The following is a 25,623-nucleotide window of genomic DNA, read 5'->3' as shown; positions in this document are numbered from 1 at the left end:
GGAAAGAGTATATAGAGGGTCTATACAAGGGCGATGTTCTTATGGAAATGGAAGAGGATGTAGATGAAGATGAAATGGGAGATATGATACTGCGTGAAGAGTTTGACAGAGCACTGAAAGACCTGAGTCGAAACAAGGTCCCGGGAGTAGACAACATTCCATTAGAACTACTGACAGGCTTGGAAGAGCCAGTCCTGACAAAACTATACCATCTGATGAGCAAAATGTATGAGACATGCGAAATACCCTCAGACTTCAAGAAGAATATAATAATTCCAATCCCAAAGAAAGCAGGTGTTGACAGATGTGAAAATTACCGAACTATCAGTTTAATAAGTCATGGCAGCAAAATACTAACGTGAATTCATTACAGACGAATGGAAAAACTGGTAGAAGCCAACCTTGGGGAAGATCAATTTGGATTCCGTAGAAATATGGGGACACGTGAGGCAATACTGACCCTACGACTTATTTTAGAAGCTAGATTATAAAAAGGCAAACCTACATTTCTAGCATTTGTAGACTTAGAGAAAGCTTTTGACAATGTTGACTGGAATACTCTCTTTCAAATTCTGAAGGTGGCAGGAGTAAAATACAGGGAGCGAAAGGCTATTTACAATTTGTATAGAAACCAGATGGCAGTTATAAGAGTCGAGGGACATGAATGGGCAGCAGTGGTTGGGAAGGGAGTGAGACAGGGTTGTAGCCTCTCTCCAATGTTATTCAATCTGTATATTGAGCAAGCAGTAAAGGAAAAAAAAGAAAAATTCGGAGTAGGTATTAAAATCCATGGAGAAGAAATAGAAATTTTGAGGTTCGCCGATGACATTGTAATTCTGTCAGAGACAGCAAAGGACTTGGAATAGCTCTTTAACGGAATGGAGAGTGTCTTAAAAGGAGGATATAAGATGAACATCAACAAAAGCAAAACGAGGATAATGGAATGTAGTCAAATTAAGTCAGGTGATGCTGAGGGAATTAGATTAGGATATGAGACACTTAAAGTAGTAAACAAGTTTTGCTATTTGGGGAGCAAAATAACTGATGATGGTCGAAGTAGAGAGGATATAAAATGTAGGCTGGCAATGGCAAGGAAAGCGTTTCTGAAGAAGAGAACTTTGTTAACATCGGGTATAGATTTAAGTGTCAGGAAGTCATTTCTGAAAGTATATGTATGGAGTGTAGCCATGTATGGAAGTGAAACATGGACGATAACTAGTTTGGACAAGAAGAGAATAGAAGCTTTCGAAATGTGGTGCTACAGAAGAATGCTGAAGATTAGATGGGTAGATCACATAACTAATGAGGAGGTACTGAATAGGATTGGGGAGAAGAGGAGTTTGTGGCACAACTTGACTAGAAGAAGGGATCGGTTGGTAGGACATGTTCTGAGGCATCAAGGGATCACAAATTTAGTATTGGAGGGCAGCGTGGAGGGTAAAAATCGTAGAGGGAGACCAAGAGATGAATACACTAAGCAGATTCAGAAGGATGTAGGTTGCAGTAGGTACTGTGAGATGAAGAAGCTTGCACAGGATAGAGGAGTGTGGAGAGCTGCATCAAGCCAGTCTCAGGACTGAAGACCACAACAACAACAACATGATCTGCTAGAATACTTGAACTCATGGATGTAAATTTCACTTAACTCTTTACAATAAGAATAATTTTTGTTATTATCATTATTATTATCAAAATACTAAAAGTAAACATTCAGCTAGGACAAGACGGAAAACAAATTACAAATCCAGAAGCAGTGACTAGTGCTTTTAATACATACTTCTCAAATATTAGCAAACAATTACTCTGTTGTTTTATACCATGGAGTAATTGTTCAATAACATTTGAGAATTCCACTACTTCACCAAATAGAAATCCTGATTCCCTAATTTTTCCTCCATCCAACTCCAAACAAACTGTGCTCACAATCAGTAAATTAAAAATTTTCAACAAGTATAAATGAAATTCCAAATCATGTCTTTAAAAATGTAGGTGACCTCATTACAGTACTATTAACACGCTTTTTCAACAGTTCAGTCACAGCTGTAATCTTTCATCCTTGTTTAAAGGTAGTGAAACTCAAGCCACTGTTCAAAAAGGGTAAGAAAGATGACACAGCCCATTACAGACCTACTGTTTTGCTATCTGTGCTAGAAAAAGTTTCATAAGAGATTGCTAGATCTTCCAGAAAAGTGCAACATATTATCCACAGCCCAACATGGTTTCCACAAAGGCCAATCAACAGAAACAGCAATATTTGAATTTCTGAGTGAAGTGCTACAAAACCTTGATAGTGGAGAAAAAAATAACTCGCATATGCCTTGATATGTCTGAAGCCTTAGATATCATAGATCATAACCTACTGCTGCCAAAACTTGATAGTATTGTATCAGAGGTACATCTAACAACTGGCTTAGATCATATCTTACTGGCTAAAGCAAGTAATAAAAATGCAATTTCAAGAAGATACCAAATCAACCAGGCACTATTCTAAATACAAATAAGTACAGTAAGGCTTGCCACAGTGCTCGATACTGGATTCCATCCTATTTTTGATATATACAAATCACTTAGCATTAACCAAACAGTGTCATAGCACTATCCAGTTTGCTGATGACACATGCACTTTAGTCAATCAGAAACTGCACAGACAACACTATCTGAGATACTAACTAGTGTTGTAAATTGGTTCAGCCAAAACAAACTAATAAAAAAATAAAGGTAAAAAAGTAGCATTAAATTTTCGTGTCAAGAGAAAAAGTGAAGAGGATATAACAATTCAGATATTGGACACAAGCATTGCAAGTGTAGCTAATACGAAATTTCTGGAGATCTGAATCCAAAATAAACTTAGGTTGGATACTCACATTGATTGCATATTTAAGATATTAAGTACCATGTACTATTTAATGGGAGTGATTGAAAACTGTTGTCATAAGGACTGTCTAATGACTGCTTACTATCCCAATACACATTCTGTTCTGAGGTGTGGAATCACTTTCTGGGATAGCTCGTTCCTGTCTAAAACTCTTCAGGATGTAAAGGATAAAGTGAGTCTCATGTCCAGAATATAAAGGGACAAACCCTGCAGACCATTATTTAAAAGGAAGGGGATTCTTCCTCTTCCATGTATTTACCTCTTTGAAAGTGCAATGTTTATTATGACACACACAATAACAAATTGTACTGCCCTCCTCAAAAATGAAAATCTTCATCACCATAACACAAGACAGAAAATTGACTTTCATACACTCCAAATAAAGACCAGTTTGTACAAAAAAGAACATTACATTGCAGTAAAATATTTACAATTAGTTCCCAAAAGAAATTAAAGTAATAAATGATCAAAAAATTTGAAGCAGTATTAAAAGAATATCTATTAATACTTTGCTTCTATAGTCTGGAAGAGTTCCTCCAAAATCGTTGAGAGCCTAAGAAAATTAATGTTAAGTTTGTAAGCCACATTCTTTATCACTTACAAAAATATTGTGTAAATGTATCTACTTGCAGCATGTAAAGACTTTAACCATTAGCATTAATTTACTCATCTTTTCAGTTATTATTTTCTATTTAAAGTGGTTTAATTATAAGACAGAGCTAAAAAAACTAATGTGTTGTTCTGTAGATTCAGATTTACTGAACCAAATAATAAATACAAATACAAATACAAGTTTTACATTCTTAGTTCTTATTAATTCCACTATAGGCAATAAAGATGTACTGAAGGACATTGTCAGTGGTCTCTCCTTTCTTAGCATCTCAATTTCAGCAAATAAAAACAAGACATTTTACAGTCTGTTCCAGTTACCTTCAACAAACTACTCAACTCAGCCTTCCTGATGACAATTCCTCTACCCAGTTTCAATTCTATGAATTGAAGATACATGATTATTTAACTTTCAGTCATTAATGTGATTCATGCCAAATTACTTCATTACAGTGAGGTATTCACCCATTGTTTTCATTAAACATAGCTTCAGTCTAATGTTTAAAAACTTCTGCCAACTTTACAATGGATAACTTATAAATTCTGTTGTAGATGTTGGGCAATTATATTGTCCACAAGTAAAAACATACACTGAAATTACATTTATTAGAAGACTGTCATTCCTTGGTCATCTTACGAGGAAAATCATTCTCTCTTAAAGGTAACTAACAATGTTTTGTGACTGTCTCCTGACATTCTTTCACACATAAAAATATTTAAAATTTCATTTTGAAACAATTTTATACATGTAAATAACTGCGCAAATGTAAGGCTTTTTCTGGAATCTATAGTTAAAACAGCAGCCACATTATGACAATACCTTATCTACTCAAGTATGATTTACAATTATACTGTGTAATACAAAATTACAAAATTTAGTTTTGATTTTAAAACAATGTACATGATATCAGAAAGTAAAATTACTTTCAGTATTTATTTGCATACAACCTCCATTCAACCCTCATACATGCTTGCTCACAGGCAAGAATGCATGTGCACATTGTCACCCCCCCCCCCCCCCTCCACCACCACCACCACCACCACCACCACCACACACACACACACACACACACACACATACACACACACATTATACAATTATGTTTTGAGGCATTTCTTTGTATCACCACCAAGTGGTTACACAATAAATCAAAGGCAATGATATAATCATTTAGCTCCGTCTTTACACATACACAACCACTGGCATCCTACTGTTCACATTTAGTTATAAAATACATATTCACACTTCAAGTCTTATGTACTTATGAAAAACTTGAAAGGCTTTTCAGTTAAGTTTTTCATTTTTAATTTTAATTTGACATGGAAAAATCCATAGCCTCATTAATTGCATGATCAGAATGATCAGCTTCTGTCTGTTGTGTTATCATCATCTTTTCATTACTTGTTGAAGTTCCACCAGACAAGATTGAGTATGTTGATGTTGTTGCTTCCTATATAAGATATGAAAATATATTATGAAAAAACATGTACATCATGACACTGAATTCACCCTATGTACCAGAGAATTACAAAGTAGCTGCATTTGAAATGACTATTACTGATTCATCTCCAAAAAGTTGATAAGTGAGAAACTTCAGTGTAGAATCAAATAAACATACTTTTAATTTACTAACATCCATAGTGGATTTTAGGTTAAGCCAGCAAATGGTACAAATTAAATGAGAAATAAACTAGTTGCCAAAGTTATTTATTTGTTCCATAGCCTACTTGAGATTTTTACAATCTTGTTTCCAGGTAAATGTTATGGATCAAATAAAAAGTAATGGTGACTGTATGCAATGCATTTTGTGATTTAATTAGCATGTTTTTCAATCAATTTTTAATCAGTTAAATAGGCATAGCTGTTTACACGTATTCATTTCTTTGTGTATTGTTAAGCTGAAGTTTCATTTTTATAAATTATTAGGCAAGAGGCAGATAAGCTTGTGTAACTCAGAGCTTTACTTTTCAAGCCTTTTTTTTAACATCAGTACCATTATTCAAATGATGCACCTCTTTTTTTCCTCATCTCTTTGATTGAGTGAAATGAGCACCAAGCCACTGTTAGATCTCACAAGGGGTCTAGACAGACTAGCCTCCCTTCAATTTTCTTCACTTATATAGGATTTTAAGACCAGTGTCCAGACATTAATTTCCTAAAGTAAGTAGTCACACAATGAAGCTTTCTGAGCACTGTTAATTACAAAACATTTAGAATACCTTACAATAGCCACCTGTAGCTCAGTGCATAGCTTCTGGTTATTTTAAACATGATGTCACTCGTTCAGTTCTTGAAAGCAGTAAATTAAAAAATATATATATATTTACATTGTATGTCCATTATCAGATTGAAATGTTAATTAGCATGTATTGAATCATGGTTTTTTTTTTTAAATCTCTAAATGTCTAACTGTTAAGTGAAAAGAATTGTATTTATATCAATAAAATTGTTCGATCTCTAGAAATTAAAGAATTATATTTTTTATTTGATGTTCTGTTTTTATGTATCAAATTTAAATTTATGAATACTCACATTTTCATGTGTTTAGTAGTATTCAAAAGTGTTATTTTGTAAAGAAATTATAATTCAGTATTTTCTCATTAAAATTTCCATTTGATAATAGTTACAGAATTCAAATAAAAGCAAAAAAGAGTTGCTTGCTAAGCCGTTCTGACACAGTCCTTCATATTCTACAAGTATGAAGAAAATTAGAGGGCCAATCCATAAGTTCCCCTTTTTAGATCAAGTAGTGCACTTTTACGCAGAAGAGGGTAGATGAGAAGGCTTCCGGAGGAAACAAGGATAAATGTGGAAGTTTAATAGGATTAAATATAATTAATAAAACAGACAATAGAGCTATACTATATTTTTTGCTTTGACATTTCTTATTCCACTAGAGTAATCCTCTAGTGTTGCCAAAGCACACCAATTGCAGAAATTGTACTAGAAAATTATGTGACAGAATTCCAGGCTAGTAATTACCCTCCAAAGGCAATACTTATCTGCCAACAAACACACACACACACACACACACACACACACACACAAATACAAGAAAACTATCATGTGTTTTGGAAATATTAGTTCCTTTCTTGGGGATGAGAGAGGGATAGGATGGTGAAGGTTTAAAAGGGAAAGGTAGGTCACTCAAATTCCATGCTGAGAGTGTGTGTATTGTGCTTTCAATTATGGTTTCACTTAGTGTTCATCAAATCCTACTGTTATGTAAGAAATTTATGTAGTCTTGAAAAATAATCCAATAACTCCAAACAAAATCTGTGCTAATCAAAAACCAAAACTACAGAATGTTAATTTTTAATAATTAAATTAAGTAACATCCCTTTATAGTTTTCATAATTTTCTACTAAAGGCTAAGCATGAAAAAAAACCAAAACAATTAGAATCCAGTCACTCAATCTGAAAATGTAGCTATATCCCACCGATTAAGCAAATTTTCTTCAATTCCAACGTACCTGCTGCAAAGACCTTACAGGTAAATCTTCTGTTACAAGGCACGATGAAACCCCATAAAATGTACTTCCCCCTTTTATTCTATTTCAAAATCGAATTTATTAGAAATAAAAACTTGAGGCATAAAAATCACTTTTACACACTTCTTTTTAAAGAAAAAAGTGATAATATGTGGACAATTTAACATAACAGTTTTAGGTGGGGATATTTTGAAGTATGGTTATGTAAGATACCAGAAGATGTTGGGCCTGTACTACCTCTACGACACTGTCAACTCAAGCAAGAAACTGCATGTTAGGTGTTACCAAATGCTTTATGTACTCTGCTTTGCTCTGGGTTGTGCATTGTACATTGTTTTGTTTCCTTAATTTTAAATGAGTGATGAGATTAATACTGCTTCATCCTAGAAATCAGGTATGACTCCTCTGACACCAAAAGGCATTGGCGATCCCTATGACCACATGTTAGACCTACTCTCACACATGCACTGATTAACAGATGCAGACTGCCAGCCCTGTGATAGAGAGACAGGGCTTCTCCCCCGCACCACTCCCCTTTCCTCTAATGTGTAGGTGCTCATTTGTTTATACTTGCACCAGATTGCTGTCTTAAAGTGGCAACACTATAGTCTGGTACTTTCTTTCCAAACATACCTGTGAAAGTGATTCTGGCTCTGAAGGCTGCTTCAAATAGTCAAGCTGAAGTGAGGTCATCAACACAGACAATTCTTTGTCATCCTCATCAATAACAGTACCAACTTTTCGCAACAGTTTCATTTCTGCTTCGCTGCAAAAGACATTTTTAAAATCCAGTTGTTATAAGAAATATTTTGCTCATGAGTTTGATCAGGCTATACATAAGGGTAAAGCACCCTCCCACATATGCAAGCATGAGTGCGCATGTGCATGTGTGAGCACACATGCACGTGCATGTGCACATGCACACTAACACCACTCAGCCACCCACCTACCCAACCAACCAACCAACCAACCAACCACCCACCTACCCCTCCTCTCCCCCCCCCCCCCCCCCACACACACACATACAAAATAATGGGGATGGAGAGAGACAAGAGTGTTACATGTCTATTAATATACAGGATAACTATCATCCCTTTACCAAGGATGCAAAATGAATTTGTATGGACTTCAAAAGATAATATCTATGTAGTACCTTCAGATGTAGGAACTATTATAAATAAATATGTAGCATGACACTTTTTTAAGGATTTCACTAGCGTTGCTGTTGGAGTTGTAAGGCAATAAATAAAAGTCATGATTATTGCTAGAAAAAAGAAACAACATTTTAAATAAATGTTACAAAACACAAAATGTTGTCAAATTTTAAATAAAATGGAGACGTAGCTGTGGAACAGACCACTAAACTAACTAACAATTTTACGCACTCTTCGTAAGCTCAAAATTCGTGGTGCACACGACATAACATCTGGCAGACTTCACAAAGCAACAAACCCAGCTTCCTCAACTAGAATGTTGAAAAACTGTGCATATATAACACCAAATATTACCTAAAAAAATCCACTGAGGCAGTTCAGTAGAATCGTCACACACAGCATTCTTAAAACAGCATAGTTTTGATATTTTTGCAGGCATTTAATGAGCCATCAATAGAACGGTGAACTGTTTCCGAACATGGTGAAAGAAGATGAGGACTTCAGTAGAATCGTCACACACAGCATTCTTAAAACAGCGTAGTTTTAAAATTTTTGCAGGCATTTAATGAGACATCAATAGAACGTTGAACTGTTTCCGAACATGGTGCAAGAAGATGAGGACTTTACAGAAAAAATATGTGATTTGATACACTGTATTTTATGCAGATCCAAACACATCTGAATGTGTTATTCCAACAATGTAGGAAAGGACAGATTGCTACTTACCATAAAGATGTCATGTCAAGTTGCAGGCAGGCACCTGTTTATGAGCCATCTAGAGGAACCCTCCTAGCCTCACAAAATGTCAAACCCCTAGTCTAGTTCAGGTTCACGGATGAGATCTTCATGATCTCGACTCAGGGCCAAGACACCCTATCTTCATTCCTTCACAACCTCAATATCTTCTTTCCCACCTACTTCACCTAATCCTCCTTAACCCAGTGGAAACCTTCCTAGACATTGACCTCCCCCTCTCTGATGGCTCCATTCACACCTCTGCCCACATTAAACCCAACAACTACTAACAGTACCTGCATTTAATCAGCTGTCCTTCCTTTCACACCAACAAATCCCTTCCATACAGCCTGGCCACCCAAAGTTGCCATATCTGCAATGACAAGTACTCTCTTGCTCAGTATGCTGAGCGTCTCACCAACACCTTCACAAACAGGCACTATACACCAGACCTAGTTCAGAAACAGATCTCCTATGCCATTCCACCTCACATCTCCGATCCTCCCGCCATCCCCAAGAAAAAGCCACAATGGAGTGCCCTCTTCGTCACCAAATACCACCCCGGACTGGAACAACTGAAACACATCCTACACCAGGGCTTTCATTACCTATCATCATGCCCTAAAACACGTGACATCCTACCCGAGCTCCTTTCATTGCCTCCTAAAGTGGTGTTCTGTCATCCATCCAACCTCCACAACATCCTAGTCCATCCCTATGCCACTATGCCACTCTCAATCCCAGACCCTCACCACAAGGATCATATCCCTGTGGAAGACCCAGGTGCAAGACCATACCCCATCAGAGTCTGGGCCACCTGTGAAAGCAGCCATGTCATATACCAGTCCTGCTGCAATTAAAGCACAGCTTTTTATATTGATATGACTACCAACCAGCTGTCCATCAGGATGAATGACAACTGCCAAACTGTGGCCAAGAGAAAAGTAGACCACCCTGTGGTACAACATGCAGCTGAACAAAGCACGCTTTATTTCAATGGCTGCTTCACTACCTGAGCCAACTGGATCCTCCCCTCCACCACCAGATTTTCTGAACTGTGCAGATAGGAGTTATCCTTATGACACATTCTCTGCTCCCCTAATTATCCTGGCCCCAACTTACAGTAACATACTGCCCCACTCCCTCTATGCAACAGTTTCCAACTCCACTGTCCTATCATCTCCTACTCATTCTCTTCTCCTATCCCTGACTGTGTGCCACCCTCTGCCAAAGTACCTCCCCCCCCCCCCCCCCTCATCTTTCCCCATTACCTCTCCTTTCTCACTCCGCTTTTCCCTGCTTCCATGCCCCACAGTCTCCTGATGTTGTGACTGTTGGCAGTCTAGTCCCTGCACACTCTTCCAGTGTTCCTCTCTCCCTCCACCTGTACATTGCTAACTCTTCCCTTCCCCATCCCTCCTAGATTGCTGCTTTCAATCCACATGACAGCTGCATTCTGGTCTGAGCTGCCAGAGTCTGCAGTCACGTGTTCACAAGGTGTGCTTGTGTGGATGAATGGGGTGTGTTTCTTTTTCTTTTCCCTGGCAAAGGCTGTGGATGAACACTTATGTGTCAGTGTCTTTTACTTGTGCCTGTTAGCAACTTAACATGTCATCTTTACAGTAAATACCGATCTACATTTTCCTGCATTGTTGATATTACAACCTGGATTTCCATTGTTTGAACAGGTAATATATTTGTCTTATGCACCATTTTTAGATGCAATAGAAATTATGAATTTTACTTTCAACTAAAAGTGTCACTGAGTCATACAAGCTTACATTCTTGATAAATTTCCAAACCAGTGGGTGGAACAATGAGACATGATTCAGTTTTCCCCAGATTTATCACCACTGGATTTTGCCTATGTCAAACATCATGCAAAATAAACTACACTGGCAGAGTTTCTGGTGTGAAATGACATACAGGGAGTGGACAAAAATATGAAATAATCATGACAATGCATGACTGAACATAAGTGCAGGTGCTAACGAAGCCTGGAGGTTGCACTGTTGTACTCAATTGCGAACAGCATCTGTGCAATGTCCTCAATACATTTGCAAGTGCCAGTCATGGTCTGAACAGTGTTCTGTGTAGTTGTAAAAGCTAAGTGAATTCAAACAAGGGCAAATTGCTGGTGCTCATAGTGTTGTGACAGTGCTACGACATTTAACAGTGCCGCCACGACAGTACGCGCAAACGGCGATAGAGGCGCTCCGCAACTCGGCTGAGCGCGGGAGCGCCACCTAGCTATGAAAGGCGCCGGCCGCATGTCATGGCACGGCAGTCAAATAAGAGATACTGAGTTGTTATCATGTAACGAGCTATTGTTCCTAAGTGAGTGTGTTTGAATATCCACGCAATTATTGGTGATTAAAGGTTATAACATTTTTTGGGGATGAGGATCGGATATTTTCACTGCGTTGTGGATTTGTGTGTTCGTGACGGGGCAGACATGGAACAGCTTATGCAAGCTCTCATTGAACAACAAACACAGCTGACGGCTGCTATTCAGGCACAACAAACACAGCTGACGGCTGCTATTCAGGCATTGTCAACGTCGCTTACTCATCGTCTGTCTTCCTCTTCTCCGCCTCTATTCCCTCCTTACGACGAGGCCGCTGAAGATTGGGAGGATTATGAGAAGCGTTTGCGGCAACACTTCTTGGCTTTTGGCGTTGTCGACGCTCCTATGTGTAAGTCGTTATTTCTATCTTGGATTTCCCCACGGATCTATCAGCTGCTATCTCAGTTAGCCCCTCTGCGAGAACCTGCCTCTCTGTACTTCCAAGAAATGTGTGACTTATTGTCTAACTATTACTGAAAAAACACCCACGTCGTTGCCACCCGTGTGGCATTCTACCAGTGTCGTAAACAGCCCCATCAATCTTTCCGGGCTTGGGCGGCGGAACTACACGGTCTGAGTAGGAAATGTCAGTTTGTCACGGACACTCATCATGAGTCTCATGCTGATTCAATGGTTAGGGATGCTATTCTATGGCTTGCTCCTGATAAAGAAGTTTGGCAACATGCCCTACAACTGCCAAACCCGTCGTTGTCGGAAGTTCTAAGCATCGCTCAATCCTTTGAAGTGTCTCACGCTGCTGGCGCGCAAATAGATGCGTGGTGTGATGTAGGCACTGTACAGTCAACTTTCGACACAGACAATTTGCCTGTTTCACAGGAGAACGAAGATGTGGCGGCAGTTCACTCGTGTAAACAACGTCGCATTGGGCCGCAACGCTCGCAGCGAAAACAGCAACCACAGAAGCAGGTTCGTTCCGCACTTCCTTCTTGTCCACGTTGTTTCGTACAGCATGACAGGGCCGAGTGTTCAAAACGTTGGGCCACGTGTAATTCATGTAGGAAAAAAGGCCACATTGCTTCTGTGTGTCAGTCCCCTAAAGTTCCTGTTGACGAGGACGAGGCATCGGACATGGATGTTAACTGTGTGCTTTGTCAAACAAATAAGTTGTTTGTTACTGTTCGTGTTCTGGATAAAGACATTCGCATGCAAGTGGACACTGGCTCTGCAGTAACTCTCATTAATTCTCGCACATATTTGGAGTTGGGCTCCCCTCCCTTGTCTCTGGTTACGCGAAATCTGAGAACTTATAATAAACAGAAAATTCCTATCATTGCCCAGTTTGATGCTTCCACTGCCTACAAGTCTGTTGTTAGGCCCCTCACGTTTTATGTGGTGGATCATGCGGGCACTGAAAACCTGTTCGGTTATGATGCTTTCCAGTTGTTCGGGTTCTCCATTAATGATGATGTGCACCTCATATCTGAGGATATTCCATATCAACAGCTGGAGGGATTGTGTTCTGAATTTTCGTCTGTGTTCTCTGCTGGCCTGGGTCGTGCCAAGGATTTTGAAGCCCACATTACTCTTAAACCTACAGCTCGCCCTAAGTTTTTCCGGGCACGCCCTATTCCGGTGGTGTTGCGTGCACCTGTCAAGGCTGAGATAGACAGGTTAACAGCTTCAGGGATTCTCCTTCCTGTTACCTCCAGCGAATGGGCATTGCCAATTGTGGTGGTTTCTAAACCAAATGGGAGTCTGTGATTGTGTGGTGATTTTAAAGCCGCTGTCAATGCTCAGAGTCTAGTTGCCACTTATCCTCTTCCCCATCCTGAGGAGTTATTTACCAAGCTCACTGGGGGCCAGTCCTTTTCCAAACTTGACTTATCGGAGGCGTACCATCAGTTGCTGTTGGATGCTTCCTCCAAGGAATTCCTCGTCATCAACACTCCTTGTGGGTTGTATCAGTACCAGCGGTTACCATTTGGCGTCGCTAGCGCGCCGGCCATTTTTCAGCGGTTTTTGGAACAGCTCACGGCTTCCGTTCCCGGCTGCATACACTATCTGGATGACATTGTTGTCACGGGGACCTCCACTGAGGAGCACCTTCGCAATTTGCATTCCTTGTTTCCGGTTTTGATTCGGCTGGGTTGAGGTGCAATCTGGACAAGTCACAGTTCTTCCAACCCTCCATTGTGTATCTTGTTTCCACTTGTCCCGTGAGGGTATACGTCCTCTACGTCAGCACGTTGCGGCCATTAACGCTCTACCCCAGCCGTCTACGGTCAAAGACCTTCAGGCGTTTCTAGGCAAGATTGCTTATTATCACAAATTCATTCCATCCGCAGCGGCGGTAGCTCATCCTCTGCATCAACTGTTACGCAAAAACGTCCCTTTCTGTTGGTCCGACGAGTGTGAGCAGGCTATTGTCTGCCTGAAGGCTCATTTGCAGTTGGCGCCTTGTCTTGCCACATTCCGTCCGTGTCAGCACTTGGTTCTGGTGACTGACGCGTCACAGTATGGCCTAGGGGCTGTTCTCGCCCATCGGTATGAGGATGGGTCGGAACGACCCATCGCCTATGCTTCCAAGACCCTCAACGATGCGCAACGGCGTTACTCTCAAATCGAAAAGGAGGCGCTCGCTATCATTTACGCTCTAAAAAACTTCAGCATTTTTTTGTATGGTTCTAAGTTTCACCTCATCACCGACCACAAGCCGCTGGTCTCTCTGTTCAGCCCATCGGCGTCGCTTCCGGATAAGGCAGCTCACCGCCTACAACATTGGGCCTTATACTTATCTCGTTTTCACTATGAGATTCACTATCACCCCATGGCCCAGCACGCCAACGCTGACGCATTGTCGCGATTGCCGATGGGCCCTGACCCGGTTTTCAATCGTGATGAACTACTCTGTTTCCACATTGATGAGGAAGAACGTCGTGCGGTCGAGGGTTTTCCACTTACAGGTTCGCAGATCGCGTCGGCTACTGCGCGGGGCCCAGTCCTGCGTCAGGCGATCGGTTTTATTCAACGGGGTTGGCCAGACAGGACCAAGAGCCGGGCATCGGATCCCCTTCGCAACTACCATGCCTTGCGCCTTCGTCTGTCTGTTCGTGATGGTGCTGTTCTTCTGGCCACGAATGGTGCATCTCCACGGGTCATGGTGCCAGCCTCTCTTCGCAAAGATGTTCTCAAACTGTTGCATGAAGGCCATTGGGGTATTTCTCGGACTAAGTCCCTGGCCCGCAGGCACGTTTATTGGCCCGGTATTGATTCGGACATCGCCCACGTGGTTGCTGCGTGTGGTCAGTGTGCTCAACAACTGGCTGCACCTCGTACTATGCCCTCTCCGTGGCCTGATACGGCGCAGCCATGGGAACGGGTGCACACTGACTTTGCCGGCCCCTTCCTCGGTACTTATTGGCTACTGTTGATTGACGCCATCTCGAAGTTTCCGTTTGTTGTTCAATGTCCGTCGCCCACCGCTGCGGCAACGACGCTGGCTTTGTCCAAAATCTTTGCGCTAGAAGGTCTTCCATCCACGATCGTCACGGACAATGGCCCTCAGTTCTCTTCGCAGGCCTTCCGTGGTTTTTGTACTGGACAAGGGATTCATCATGTTACAGCACCGCCCTTCCATCTGCAATTGAATGGGGAGGTCGAGCGCCTTGTCCGCACTTTCAAAAGCCAGATGAAAAAATTCCTTAGTGATTTTTCCACAGATGACACTCTGCTGCAATTTCTGAGTTCTTATCACTTCACGCCTCTGGGTGATCGCAGCCCTGCTGAACTCTTGCATGGCCGCCAACTGCGCACTCTACTGCACCTGCTTCACCCTGTCAGGCCTTGTGCTGTGTCCCCTAGTGCGGGAAAATACTAGGTGGGCGCCAACGTGTGGGCACGAGGGTATGGATCTCACCCTAAATGGATTCCAGGGGTGGTCAAGGCTCTTCGCGGCTGCCGGCTTTGTGAAATACGTACGGACGACGGCATGGTTGTTTGCCATTACGACCAGATGCGCCCACGAGTGGTGGCCACACCAGTGCCACCGCCCCTTCCTTCGCCTCCACCAGCCTGAGAAGCCAGTCCTGTCGCTGCTGCCGATCTACCATACGTGTTGATGCAGCCGACATCGCTATCGCTTCCGAGTACGCCGGAACCGGCCCCAGTCGCGACGCTGCCTTCTCCGGGACCCATCTCGCTGGAGCACACCCCTAGGTCCACGACACCTATGGATGCTGCTCCAGAGTTTTCACCCATCATCTCATCCAGGAGGCACATTCCACACACGAGCTTCCGTCCTGGACATTTTCGACCATACTCTCGTGTCTCTCCGCGGGATCTTCTCGGGGCCTCACAAGAGGCCATGGATGTCTCCGCACTGTCCATGTCTCCAAGGAAGTGGGTGTTTTTTTTTTTTTTTTTTTTTCAAGGGGGGAAAAGTGTTGTGACAGTGCCACAACATTTAACAGTGCCGCCACGACAGTACGCGCAAATGGCAATAGAGGCACTCCGCAACTCGGCCGAGCGCGGGAGCGCCACCTAGCTACGAACAGCGTCGGCTGCATGTCACGGCACGGCAGTCGAATAAGAGATACTGAGTTGTTACCATGTAATGAGCTATTGTTTCTAAGTGAGTGTGTTTGAATATCCAGGCAATTATTGGTGACTAAAGGTTATAACACATATGGTGGGTGCTTCCATAATCAAGGTAGTCAAAATGTTTCAAGAGGCACCATATCAAAGATTCATATCAAGTATCAGGGAAAACAGAAAAACATCATGGACACTTCCAGCTCCAAAATAACACAAACAGAGCTCCATAATCTGGGAACTGCAGGTCGAGCTGGAATTTCAAAACCACACATCAGTGATGCAAATGCCTGAAACAAAAAAATGTGGTGCCAAATCCATAAAACCTGAACAATGAAGCAATGGAAGAATGTTACTTAGTCAGATGAATCTCATTTCACACTGATTCCAGCTTCTGGTCAATTTTACATCCCAAGAGTGAAACATGGTGGGGGTTCCATGATGATTTGGGCAACCGCAGTGTTTTATTCCATGGGCCCCATAGTTACTCCACAAGGTCATATGACTGCCAAGTATTATGTGACCATTTTGGCTGATCAGGTCCAGGGGGGAAGAAGTCCTGCCGCATCTTGATGGGCTATCATCATACGTTCTGGGCTTAAACAAAAGCAGAACTGATATAATGGTTCTTAAGGACCATTGTTTCCTTTTGTTGTTCCTCAACACAAAGCAAATTGGAGCACACAAAGCATTTTGCAGTAGCTACAGCTCAACTGTTTGCTGTGGTTGGCAGGCATAGTTCAGGCCCGACCTCTACTGGTGTCTTATGCAACCACAGTTCAAAACACTCCCCACCTAAAACTGCCATGATATAGCATCCACATAATAGGTGTGTTTCCACATCTGAAAGATGTCTATTCAAATTTCACATGGATCACATAAGTGTGGCACTAATAGTACCACTATGATAATGCAAACCAGGTTTACTTTAAATACACACTGTAATGGTCGTGAGCATTAGTTACCTTTGAGACTGGATGTGGTAAGTTGGTGTTAGTCAAGAATGCCTTCAACACAACAACACTATGAATGCCTTCAACACAACAACACTATTATCAACACCTCACTGTGTTTGAACAAGGTTATGTAATATGGCAACGAGAAGCTGGATGTTTCTTCTGCAATACTGTAGAAAGACTTGGCAGGAATTTAGACTTGGCAGCAGTCATCATGAGAATGAACAGTCGCAAGAAGACCAGACTCTGGACGGCCACATTGTACTACTGAGAAGGAAGACCACTGCGTTCAGCATATGGCTCTAGTGCATCATATTGCATCTGGAGCAGCAATTTTATAACAGCAGCTGACACCACAATGACACAGTAAATTGTAACAAAAATTGTAACAAACTGGTTACTTCAAGGACAGTTCCAAGCCTGAAACCCTGTAGCAAGCATTTCACTGACCCCAAACCACCACCATCTGTGACTTGAGTGGTGTCAAGCAAGAGCTCATTGGATGGCAGGGTGTAGGTTTGTTGTGTTTTCTGATGAAAGCTGGTTCTGCCTCAAAGCCAGTGATAACACTCATCCAACTACTGCTGTTGTAACCCAACATGCTCCACAGTGTATAGACATGTTGCCCTGGACTTCTCGATCACCTGATCTGTCTCCAATTCAGCATATATAGGATATCAACAGATTACAACTGCACTGTTGTCCACAAACAGCATTAACTGTCCCTGTACTGGTAAAACAAATGCAAAAAGCATGGAACTCCAGTTCACAAACTGGCATCCCAGCATTTGTACAACACAATGCAAGCACATTTGCATGCTTGTGTTCAACATTCTGGCAGTTTTACCAGCATTCCACATTTGCAATGGTTTACCTTGTGCTTACATTACCCGGTGATCTTGTAATGTTAATCACTTCAATAAGTTATCTAGACAAATGTAGTCCCAAAATTTCATTGCTCTACATTAATTCTTTTCTTTTTTTTTTCCCCTGTGATTTACTTTTCCATCAGTGTATTAGATCATTGTCAGATATGTCAGTCACTCTAAACTAGAATACAAACAATAAAAGAACTTGTAGCCAAAATAGGTGCCATCTACAGATGTAAAAATATAATAAAACTGTGATAAACAACACAACTGGTCCTTACTGTAATGACTATCAGCAGTATGCTGTTTGGTTATTTTACTTTTGTTGTGTTTTTACACCTATTGATGCTGCCTGCCTTGGCTAATGAATTTTTATGGTTTACATGCAAATTTTTTAATGGTTTATAAACTTATTAAAGTGATAGACATGTTTCATGCTGATTGAATAGATTGAACCTTGTCATAAAATTAATGAAAAAAATTGCGATCAAAGGCCTTTTTATTTGTATTCTGCAAGTTTTATATATTGAGTCACACTGTCTTTCACTCTTATTATTCCACATTTCATTAATTTAATGTGTATATCAGCAGTATTGGAATTTATGCTCATGAAGATGTTGTTGTTGTTGTTGTTGTTGTTGTGGTCTTCAGTCCTGAGACTGGTTTGATTCAGCTCTCCATGCCTCATGAAGATAAGTACTGTGAAATAAGGTGAATTTGATCATTTACCTATTTTTCAACATTTTGATACCTGAGCACTGCATCTTAACAAGAATGCTGCAGCTGACCATTGTCATGAATTTTTTACTCCTTTGCCTCTAACAATAGTATGTTGAAGTGTGTGGTACCAACAAATAGCACTGTCCATTAATGTAATTCATGTCCTGCACTCTTTGAAGTAAATACATCAGTTAGAAAACACCGGCTGACATCTTGTACTTCTGGTGTGTAATTAATAAGTTGTAATATTTTTACTTTCATATGAATATCTCAAGTGCTACTGTTTCTTTTTTGTTCATTGTGACTACCAAATAGATGCCATACATGCCTAAAAGTAAAATTGCAATTCTGAAGGGTGAATCACATCATGCAAGCATAAAAGAACGTTCTAGGACCAACCCATAAATCTAACTACAACTCTGAATTTCTTCTAAATGCTGGGAAGGTTGTCAGGAACATGAAGCATTTGTAAAGCTTCAGCACGATACACACTTCCTTATACAACATTAGATGACATACAAACTTAAGAACAGATATAAATATAAGATAAAGATACAAAGGAATTGAGGACATTAGCTGCCAGTGGGCACTGATTTATGTCAATGGTGAAAGTTGAAAATCTGTGCCAGACTGGGATTAAAATCTGGGTCTCCTGTTTACTTGGCAGATGTGCTGACCGTTACGCCATCTGGACACAGTGGTCACCATGAGTACATTGACTACCTTAGCACGTCTCCTGTCAGACCCAAATTCTCAACTTATACACACTGCTGTTGTAGTGCCCCTGCTCATTACCTCGCCAATTCCGTAAGAGTTCAAGCTTGGTGTGCATCTGCATTGAAGGGATCATTGGCTGTCATTGCCTTAATGTCTTTGTGTCTTAATTCGTAGTGGCAGCAGAATCAATAGTGTCTATTCTTTTGGATAAATATAAAATAGGTGGCCAACCAGCATGACCCAATAGTGAAGAAAAAAAACCAATTGCACGAATATTGTGTTGTGCAAAATAGAGGTTTCCTTTAATGAATAATGATGTTAGGGACATCATAAAGGCATCTCTTAATCGAACAATGCAGATCTAAAAAATACTGTGTGACAATCCACCTAGTTGTGAGTAGGTAAAATGGATTTCTGAAAAGAAATAAGGAAATAACCATTAGAATAAGTAAAAACGTAAAGAGGGCAAGGGCAACAGTTACCTGAGAAACAGTATAAGATTATTTTAAGAACCATGTAGTGTCCTTGAATAGTGTTCCTCACTCCAGAACTATAAGCCATGATGAGACCAACTTGTTGACGATCCTGGACAAGTGAAAGTAGTAGTGAAGCCAGATACAAGGCATCCTGAAAGAACTGTTCATAGTTCAAGTGTCACTGTAATGATAGCAGTGGGAAAATCATCTCTTCTATATTTGGACTGAAGGAGGTTTAACTTGAGCAGGTTACAATAGGAATGTAAGTGGTTGATTTGACCTGACAATGTTTGAATCATGATTAATTGCCTAGCCTTATAACTGGCATTTCGAACTGAAAGTGATTATAGGTGACTTTCTCTCAAACCATCTGTCATTTAACATTATAACACAGTGCCAAGAACATGATATTCAGTCTGTGCTTCTACCACCTAGCTCTGGTCATTTACGTTGTCCACCTGACCTCTAAAACTTGCCTGGAGAAATGTGCTAGATGACTGGAAAAGGACAAATAGAGGGGTGACAGAAACATTGGAATTTCCTAGGTTGTTGAAAGGGGCCTTCGAAAAGATACCATTCACTTCTAAATTTAATGTTCTACCTTGTTTCAGAAAAGCAGGAAATTTTTCCCTTCTGTCTTGAGTAAGTCATTTTACAGATTCCAGAAAACACATATACACATGACACCGGCACACCAGAGGTTTTTTGGACGCCAGCCATCAAAATAGGTTTGAAACAGATTCACTCTAACATATACAGAAAGAATGCCAAGCTAAGCAAAGCACGTAGCATTAACTCCAAGAAAAGGTACCATTGCCAGGGACTTAAATGAAAGTGATAATGGCAGTGCTGAAAGCATGAGAAACCATCCTATGATTCTGATACTGTCTCTATAGCACTGAACAGTAATATACAACAGCAAAAGTCAAATGAAAATGAAGGAATGAACAAGGGAGAGGATAAAGATGGGCAAGAATTCAATAAATATGATTTAACGACAGTGAAATTTCCTATGAAAAGAACATTCAGGTTTTCTTTTGATAAAATCTATCATTACACTTATGAAATAACATTTCTGAGAAAGACAGTTTTTGATGATAATGTTTACTTTGTCTTTCTGGAAACTGAAGATGGAACTATGGTAGAATGAGTACAAATTATTACAAAAAAGTTGTACAACAACACAGGAGGAGATGTAAACATAACCCTCAGTTCCATGAAAAAGATTCGCAGTGATCCAGAATTATTAAATTTCTATTATAGACACAAAAAGATCTATAGGAAGGGGCTGATTGCTGCAAAAAAGTCATTTAATGACAAAATAATATGTAATGCAGAGAATAAAAGCAAAGCAGTCTGGGATGTTATAAAAAAGGTAGCAAGGAGAGGCAAACAAATACAGAATAACATACTGCTAAAGGAGGGGGATAAAGTAATAAATGATACACAGCACTTAGCAAACTATGTAAATGAGCATTTTTCAAGTATTGCAGAGAAGTTACAGCAAAAATTCCCCCAAACAAATATAACACCTGTAAATAATGTTGCACTAAATTAAATGATGTTACTTCCAACCACAGATAATGAAGTCAGTAAAACAATTCAAAAACTAAAAAATAAAAAGTCAGTAGGCTCAGATGAAGTACCAATGTGTGTACTGAAATAATGCATAGGGATTATACAAGGCCCCTTAACAAATATAATAAATAAATCCTTCACATCAGGGACATTTCCAGAGCAGTTAAAACAGGCAAGAGTTGTACCTTTGCTTAATAAAGGTAATGCAGAAGACATAGAAAATTACCGGCCCAATTCCCTGCTGTTAACATTCTCAAAAAAAAATAGAAGCAATTATGAAAGACAGATTAATGAGTTACCTGAATAAATACAATCATTTACGTGAATCACAGTTTGTTTTCCGAAGTGGCAAAATATGGAGTCAGCCGTAGTAGAATTCACAAAAGTTGTACTTGATGCTCTTGATAAAGATTAGTGTGTCACAGGCATATTTTTGGATCTCCCTAAGGCATTTGATACAGTTGACCACAAGATTCTATTAAATAAATTAGAAGCATTGGTTCAAGAATCATGAAAGAAGGTTGTATACATGGAAGAACCCTGGAGATACTAGACGGTTTCAGATAGATTATATAATGGTAAGACAGAGATTTAGGAAGCAGGTTTTAAATTGTAAGACATTTCCAGGGGCAGATGTGGTCTCTGACCACAATCTATTGGTTATGAACTGTAGATTAAAACTGAAGAAACTGCAAAAAGGTGGGAATTTAAGGAAATGGGACCGGGATAAACTGACTAAACCAGATGTTGCACAGAGTTTCAGGGAGAGCGTAAGGGAAGAATTGACAAGAACGGGGGAAAGAAATACAGTAGAAGAAGAATGGGTAGCTTTGAGGGATGAAGTAGTGAAGGCAGCAGAGGATCAAGTAGGTAAAAATACGAGGGCTAATAGAAATCCTTGGGTGACAGAAGAAATATTGAATTTAATTGATGAAAGGAGAAAATATAAAAATGCAGTAAATGAAGCAGGCAAAAAGGAATACAAACGTCTCAAAAATGAGATCGACAGGAAGTGCAAAATGGCTAAGCAGGCATGGCTAGAGGACAAATGTAAGAATACAGAAGCTTATCTCTCTAGAGGTAAGATAGATACTGCCTACAGGAAAATTAAAGAGACCTTTGGAGAAAACAGAACCACTTGTATGAATATCAAGAGCTCAGATGGAAACCCAGTTCTAAGCAAAGAAGGGAAAGCAGAAAGGTGGAAAGAGTATATAGAGGGTCTATACAAGGGCGATGTTCTTATGGAAATGGAAGAGGATGTAGATGAAGATGAAATGGGAGATATGATACTGCGTGAAGAGTTCGACAGAGCACTGAAAGATCTGAGTCGAAACAAGGCCCCGGGAGTAGACAACATTCCATTAGAACTACTGATAGCCTTGGGAGAGCCAGTCCTGACAAAACTCTACCATCTGGTGAGCAAGATGTATGAGACAGGCGAAATTCCCTCAGACTTCAAGAAGAATATAATAATTCCAATCCCAAAGAAAGCAGGTGTTGACAGATGTGAAAATTACCGAACTATCAGTTTAATAAGTCACAGTTGCAAAATACTAATGCAAATTCTTTACAGACGAATGGAAAAACTGGTAGAAGCTGATCTCGGGGAAGATCAGTTTGGATTCCTTAGAAATGTTGGAACACGTGAGGCAATAATGACCCTATGACTTATCTTAGATTTAGGAACAGCAAACCTATGTTTCTAGCATTTGTAGACTTACAGAAAGCTTTTGACAATGTTGACTGGAATATTCTCTTTCAAATTCTGAAGGTGGCAGGGGTAAAATAAAGGAAGCGAAAGGCTATTTACAATTTGTACAGAAACCAGATGGCAGTTTTGAGAGTCGAGGGACATGAAAGGGAAGTAGTGGTTGGGAAGGGAGTGAGACAGGGTTCTAGCCTCTCCCAGATGCTATTCAATCTGTAGATTGAGCAAGCAGTAAAGGAAACAAAAGAAAAGTTCAGAGTAGGTATTAAAATCCATGGAGAAGAAATAGAAATTTTGAGGTTCGCCGATGACATTGTAATTCTGTCAGAGACAGCAAAGGACTTGGAAGAGCAGTTGAATGGAATGGACAGTGTCTTGAAAGGAGGGTATAAGATGAACATCAACAAAAGCAAAACGAGGATAACGGAATGTAGTCGAATTAAGTCGGGTGATGCTGAGGGAATTAGATTAGGAAATGAGACACTTCAAGTAGTAAAGGAGTTTTGCTACTTGGGGAGCAAAATAACTGGTGATGGCCGAAGTAGAGAGGATATAAAATGTAGACTGGCAATGGCAAGGAAAGCGTTGCTGAAGAAGAGAAATTTATTAACATCGAGTATTAAGTTAAGTGTCAGGTAGTCGTTTCTGAAAGTAATTTATGGAGTGTAGCCATGTATGGAAGTGAAACATGGGCGATAAATAGTTTAGCCAAGAAGAGAATAGAAGTTTTCAAAATGTGGTGCTACAGAAGAATGCTGAAGATTAGATGGGCAGATCACATAACTAATGAGGAGGTATTGAATAGAATTGGGGAGAAGAGGAGTTTGTGGCACAACTTGACTAGAAGAAGGGATCGGTTGGTAGGACATGTTCTGAGGCATCAAGGGATCACAAATTTAGTACTGCAGGGCAGTGTGGAGGGTAAAAATCGTAGAGGGAGACCAAGAGATGAATACACTAAGCAGATTCAGAAGGATGTAGGCTGCAGTAGGTACTGGGAGATGAAGAAGCTTGCACAGGATAGAGTAGCATGGAGAGTTGCATCAAACCAGTCTCAGGACTGAAGACCACAACAACAACAACAGGAATAAGAGGGGTAGCTAATGACTGGTTTCGATCATACCTAACAGATAGGGTACAAAGAGTAGAGATAACATATACTTCAAATAGATCTAAACATTTAGTAAAACACTTATCAGAACCAAAATACATTAATATAGGGGTTCCGCAAGGTATCCTATTAGGACCAATACTGTTCCTGATATACATCAATGACTTTCCCAGTACTGTTACTCATGGTGAATACATTTACCAGTCAGTTGTACACATAAAAAATAACATTGGTAATTACTGCACAAACAGCTCAGTCCATGACCATGCAACAAGAGATAGACTCAACTTACATTTACCAAGAAAAAATAAACATAAAACTCAAAACAGCATTTCCTACCAAAGAATTAAACTGTACAATAAATTACCAAAAGAGATTAAAGAAATTGCCAAAATACACTTATTTAAAAAGGCAACTAAAAAGTACCTGTTATGCAATACATTTTAAACATTGAAGGATTACTTAGCTGAAACAGAGTAGAGGTTTGATAAAAAATGTTATACAAATAAATAATAATAATAATGATTATAAAATATTCAACATTCCACAAAACATGTTCACTTTATGTTTTTTTCCTTCTTTTTTTCCTTTCTAGAAATACTTACCCCCAAGCTATGCATAGCACAATACTAACACCTCTTCCTCTTTCTGAGCTCAACATCTCACTCATTATGGAGGGATGCTGACTCAGTTATTCAGGATAACAAATGGGAAGTTTCAATACAGAAATTGGCCCAGACATCACCAGTGTCCATGTCTGCATGTGTGTGTGTGTGTGTGTGTGTGTGTGTGTGTGTGTAGTGAGTGAAGTGTTATGAAACAATGCGTATATAGTGTGTGCAGTGACTGATAGTCAGATATGAGTGAACGATGTGGCATTATATAATTTAATACGTTAATTGCAAAAAAAGTGTTGTATACCAGGAGTAAATCTAATGATTGTCTCTAACTAGAACTCTGTATATATACATATATATAAACAAAGATGAGGTGACTTACCGAACGAAAGCGGTGGCAGGTCGATAGACACACAAACAAACACAAACATACACACAAAATTCAAGCTTTCGCAACAAACTGTTGCCTCATCAGGAAAGAGGGAAGGAGAGGGGAAGACGAAAGGAAGTGGGTTTTAAGGGAGAGGGTAAGGAGTCATTCCAATCCCGGGAGCGGAAAGACTTACCCTCTCCTCCCCTCTTTCCTGATGAGGCAACAGTTTGTTGCGAAAGCTTGAATTTTGTGTGTATGTTTGTGTTTGTTTGTGTGTCTATCGACCTGCCAGCGCTTTCATTCAGTAAGTCACCTCATCTTTGTTTTTATATATAATTTTTCCCACATGGAATGTTTCCCTCTATTATATTGATATATATATATATATATATATATATATATATATATATATATATATATATATATATATATATATATATATAAAAAAAACAAAGATGAGGTGACTTACCGAACAAAAGCGCTGGCAGGTCGATAGACACACAAACAAACACAAACATACACACAAAATTCAAGCTTTCGCAACAAACTGTTGCCTCATCAGGAAAGAGGGAAGGAGAGGGGAAGACGAAGGGAAGTGGGTTTTAAGGGAGAGGGTAAGGAGTCATTCCAATCCCGGGAGCGGAAAGACTTACCTTAGGGGGAAAAAAGGACAGGTATACACTCGCACACACGCACATATCCATCCACACACACACATTGGTGTCTGTATGT

General features: G+C 40.1%; 1 protein-coding gene across 1 annotated transcript in view; it reads right to left on the bottom strand.

Moving 5' to 3' along the window:
- Window positions 1–4,558: 4,558 nt before the first annotated feature.
- Window positions 4,559–25,623, bottom strand: part of LOC124613137 (tyrosine-protein phosphatase non-receptor type 23-like) — a 162,068-nt gene continuing 141,003 nt past the window's right edge. Inside the window, exons 8-9 of the mRNA XM_047141754.1 lie at window positions 7,610–7,742; window positions 4,559–4,935 (exon numbers count right to left, since the gene is read on the bottom strand). Of these exons, the coding sequence (XP_046997710.1) occupies window positions 4,795–4,935; window positions 7,610–7,742 (274 nt within the window). The 3' untranslated portion in view covers window positions 4,559–4,794. The remainder of the gene's footprint in view (window positions 4,936–7,609; window positions 7,743–25,623) is intronic.

The sequence above is a fragment of the Schistocerca americana genome, chromosome 4, assembly GCF_021461395.2.
Source record: "Schistocerca americana isolate TAMUIC-IGC-003095 chromosome 4, iqSchAmer2.1, whole genome shotgun sequence".
NCBI classification, from domain to species: Eukaryota; Metazoa; Arthropoda; class Insecta; order Orthoptera; family Acrididae; genus Schistocerca; species Schistocerca americana.
The sequence above is the reverse complement of the archived record's forward strand: the minus strand, read 5'-3'. Positions and strand labels throughout refer to the sequence as shown.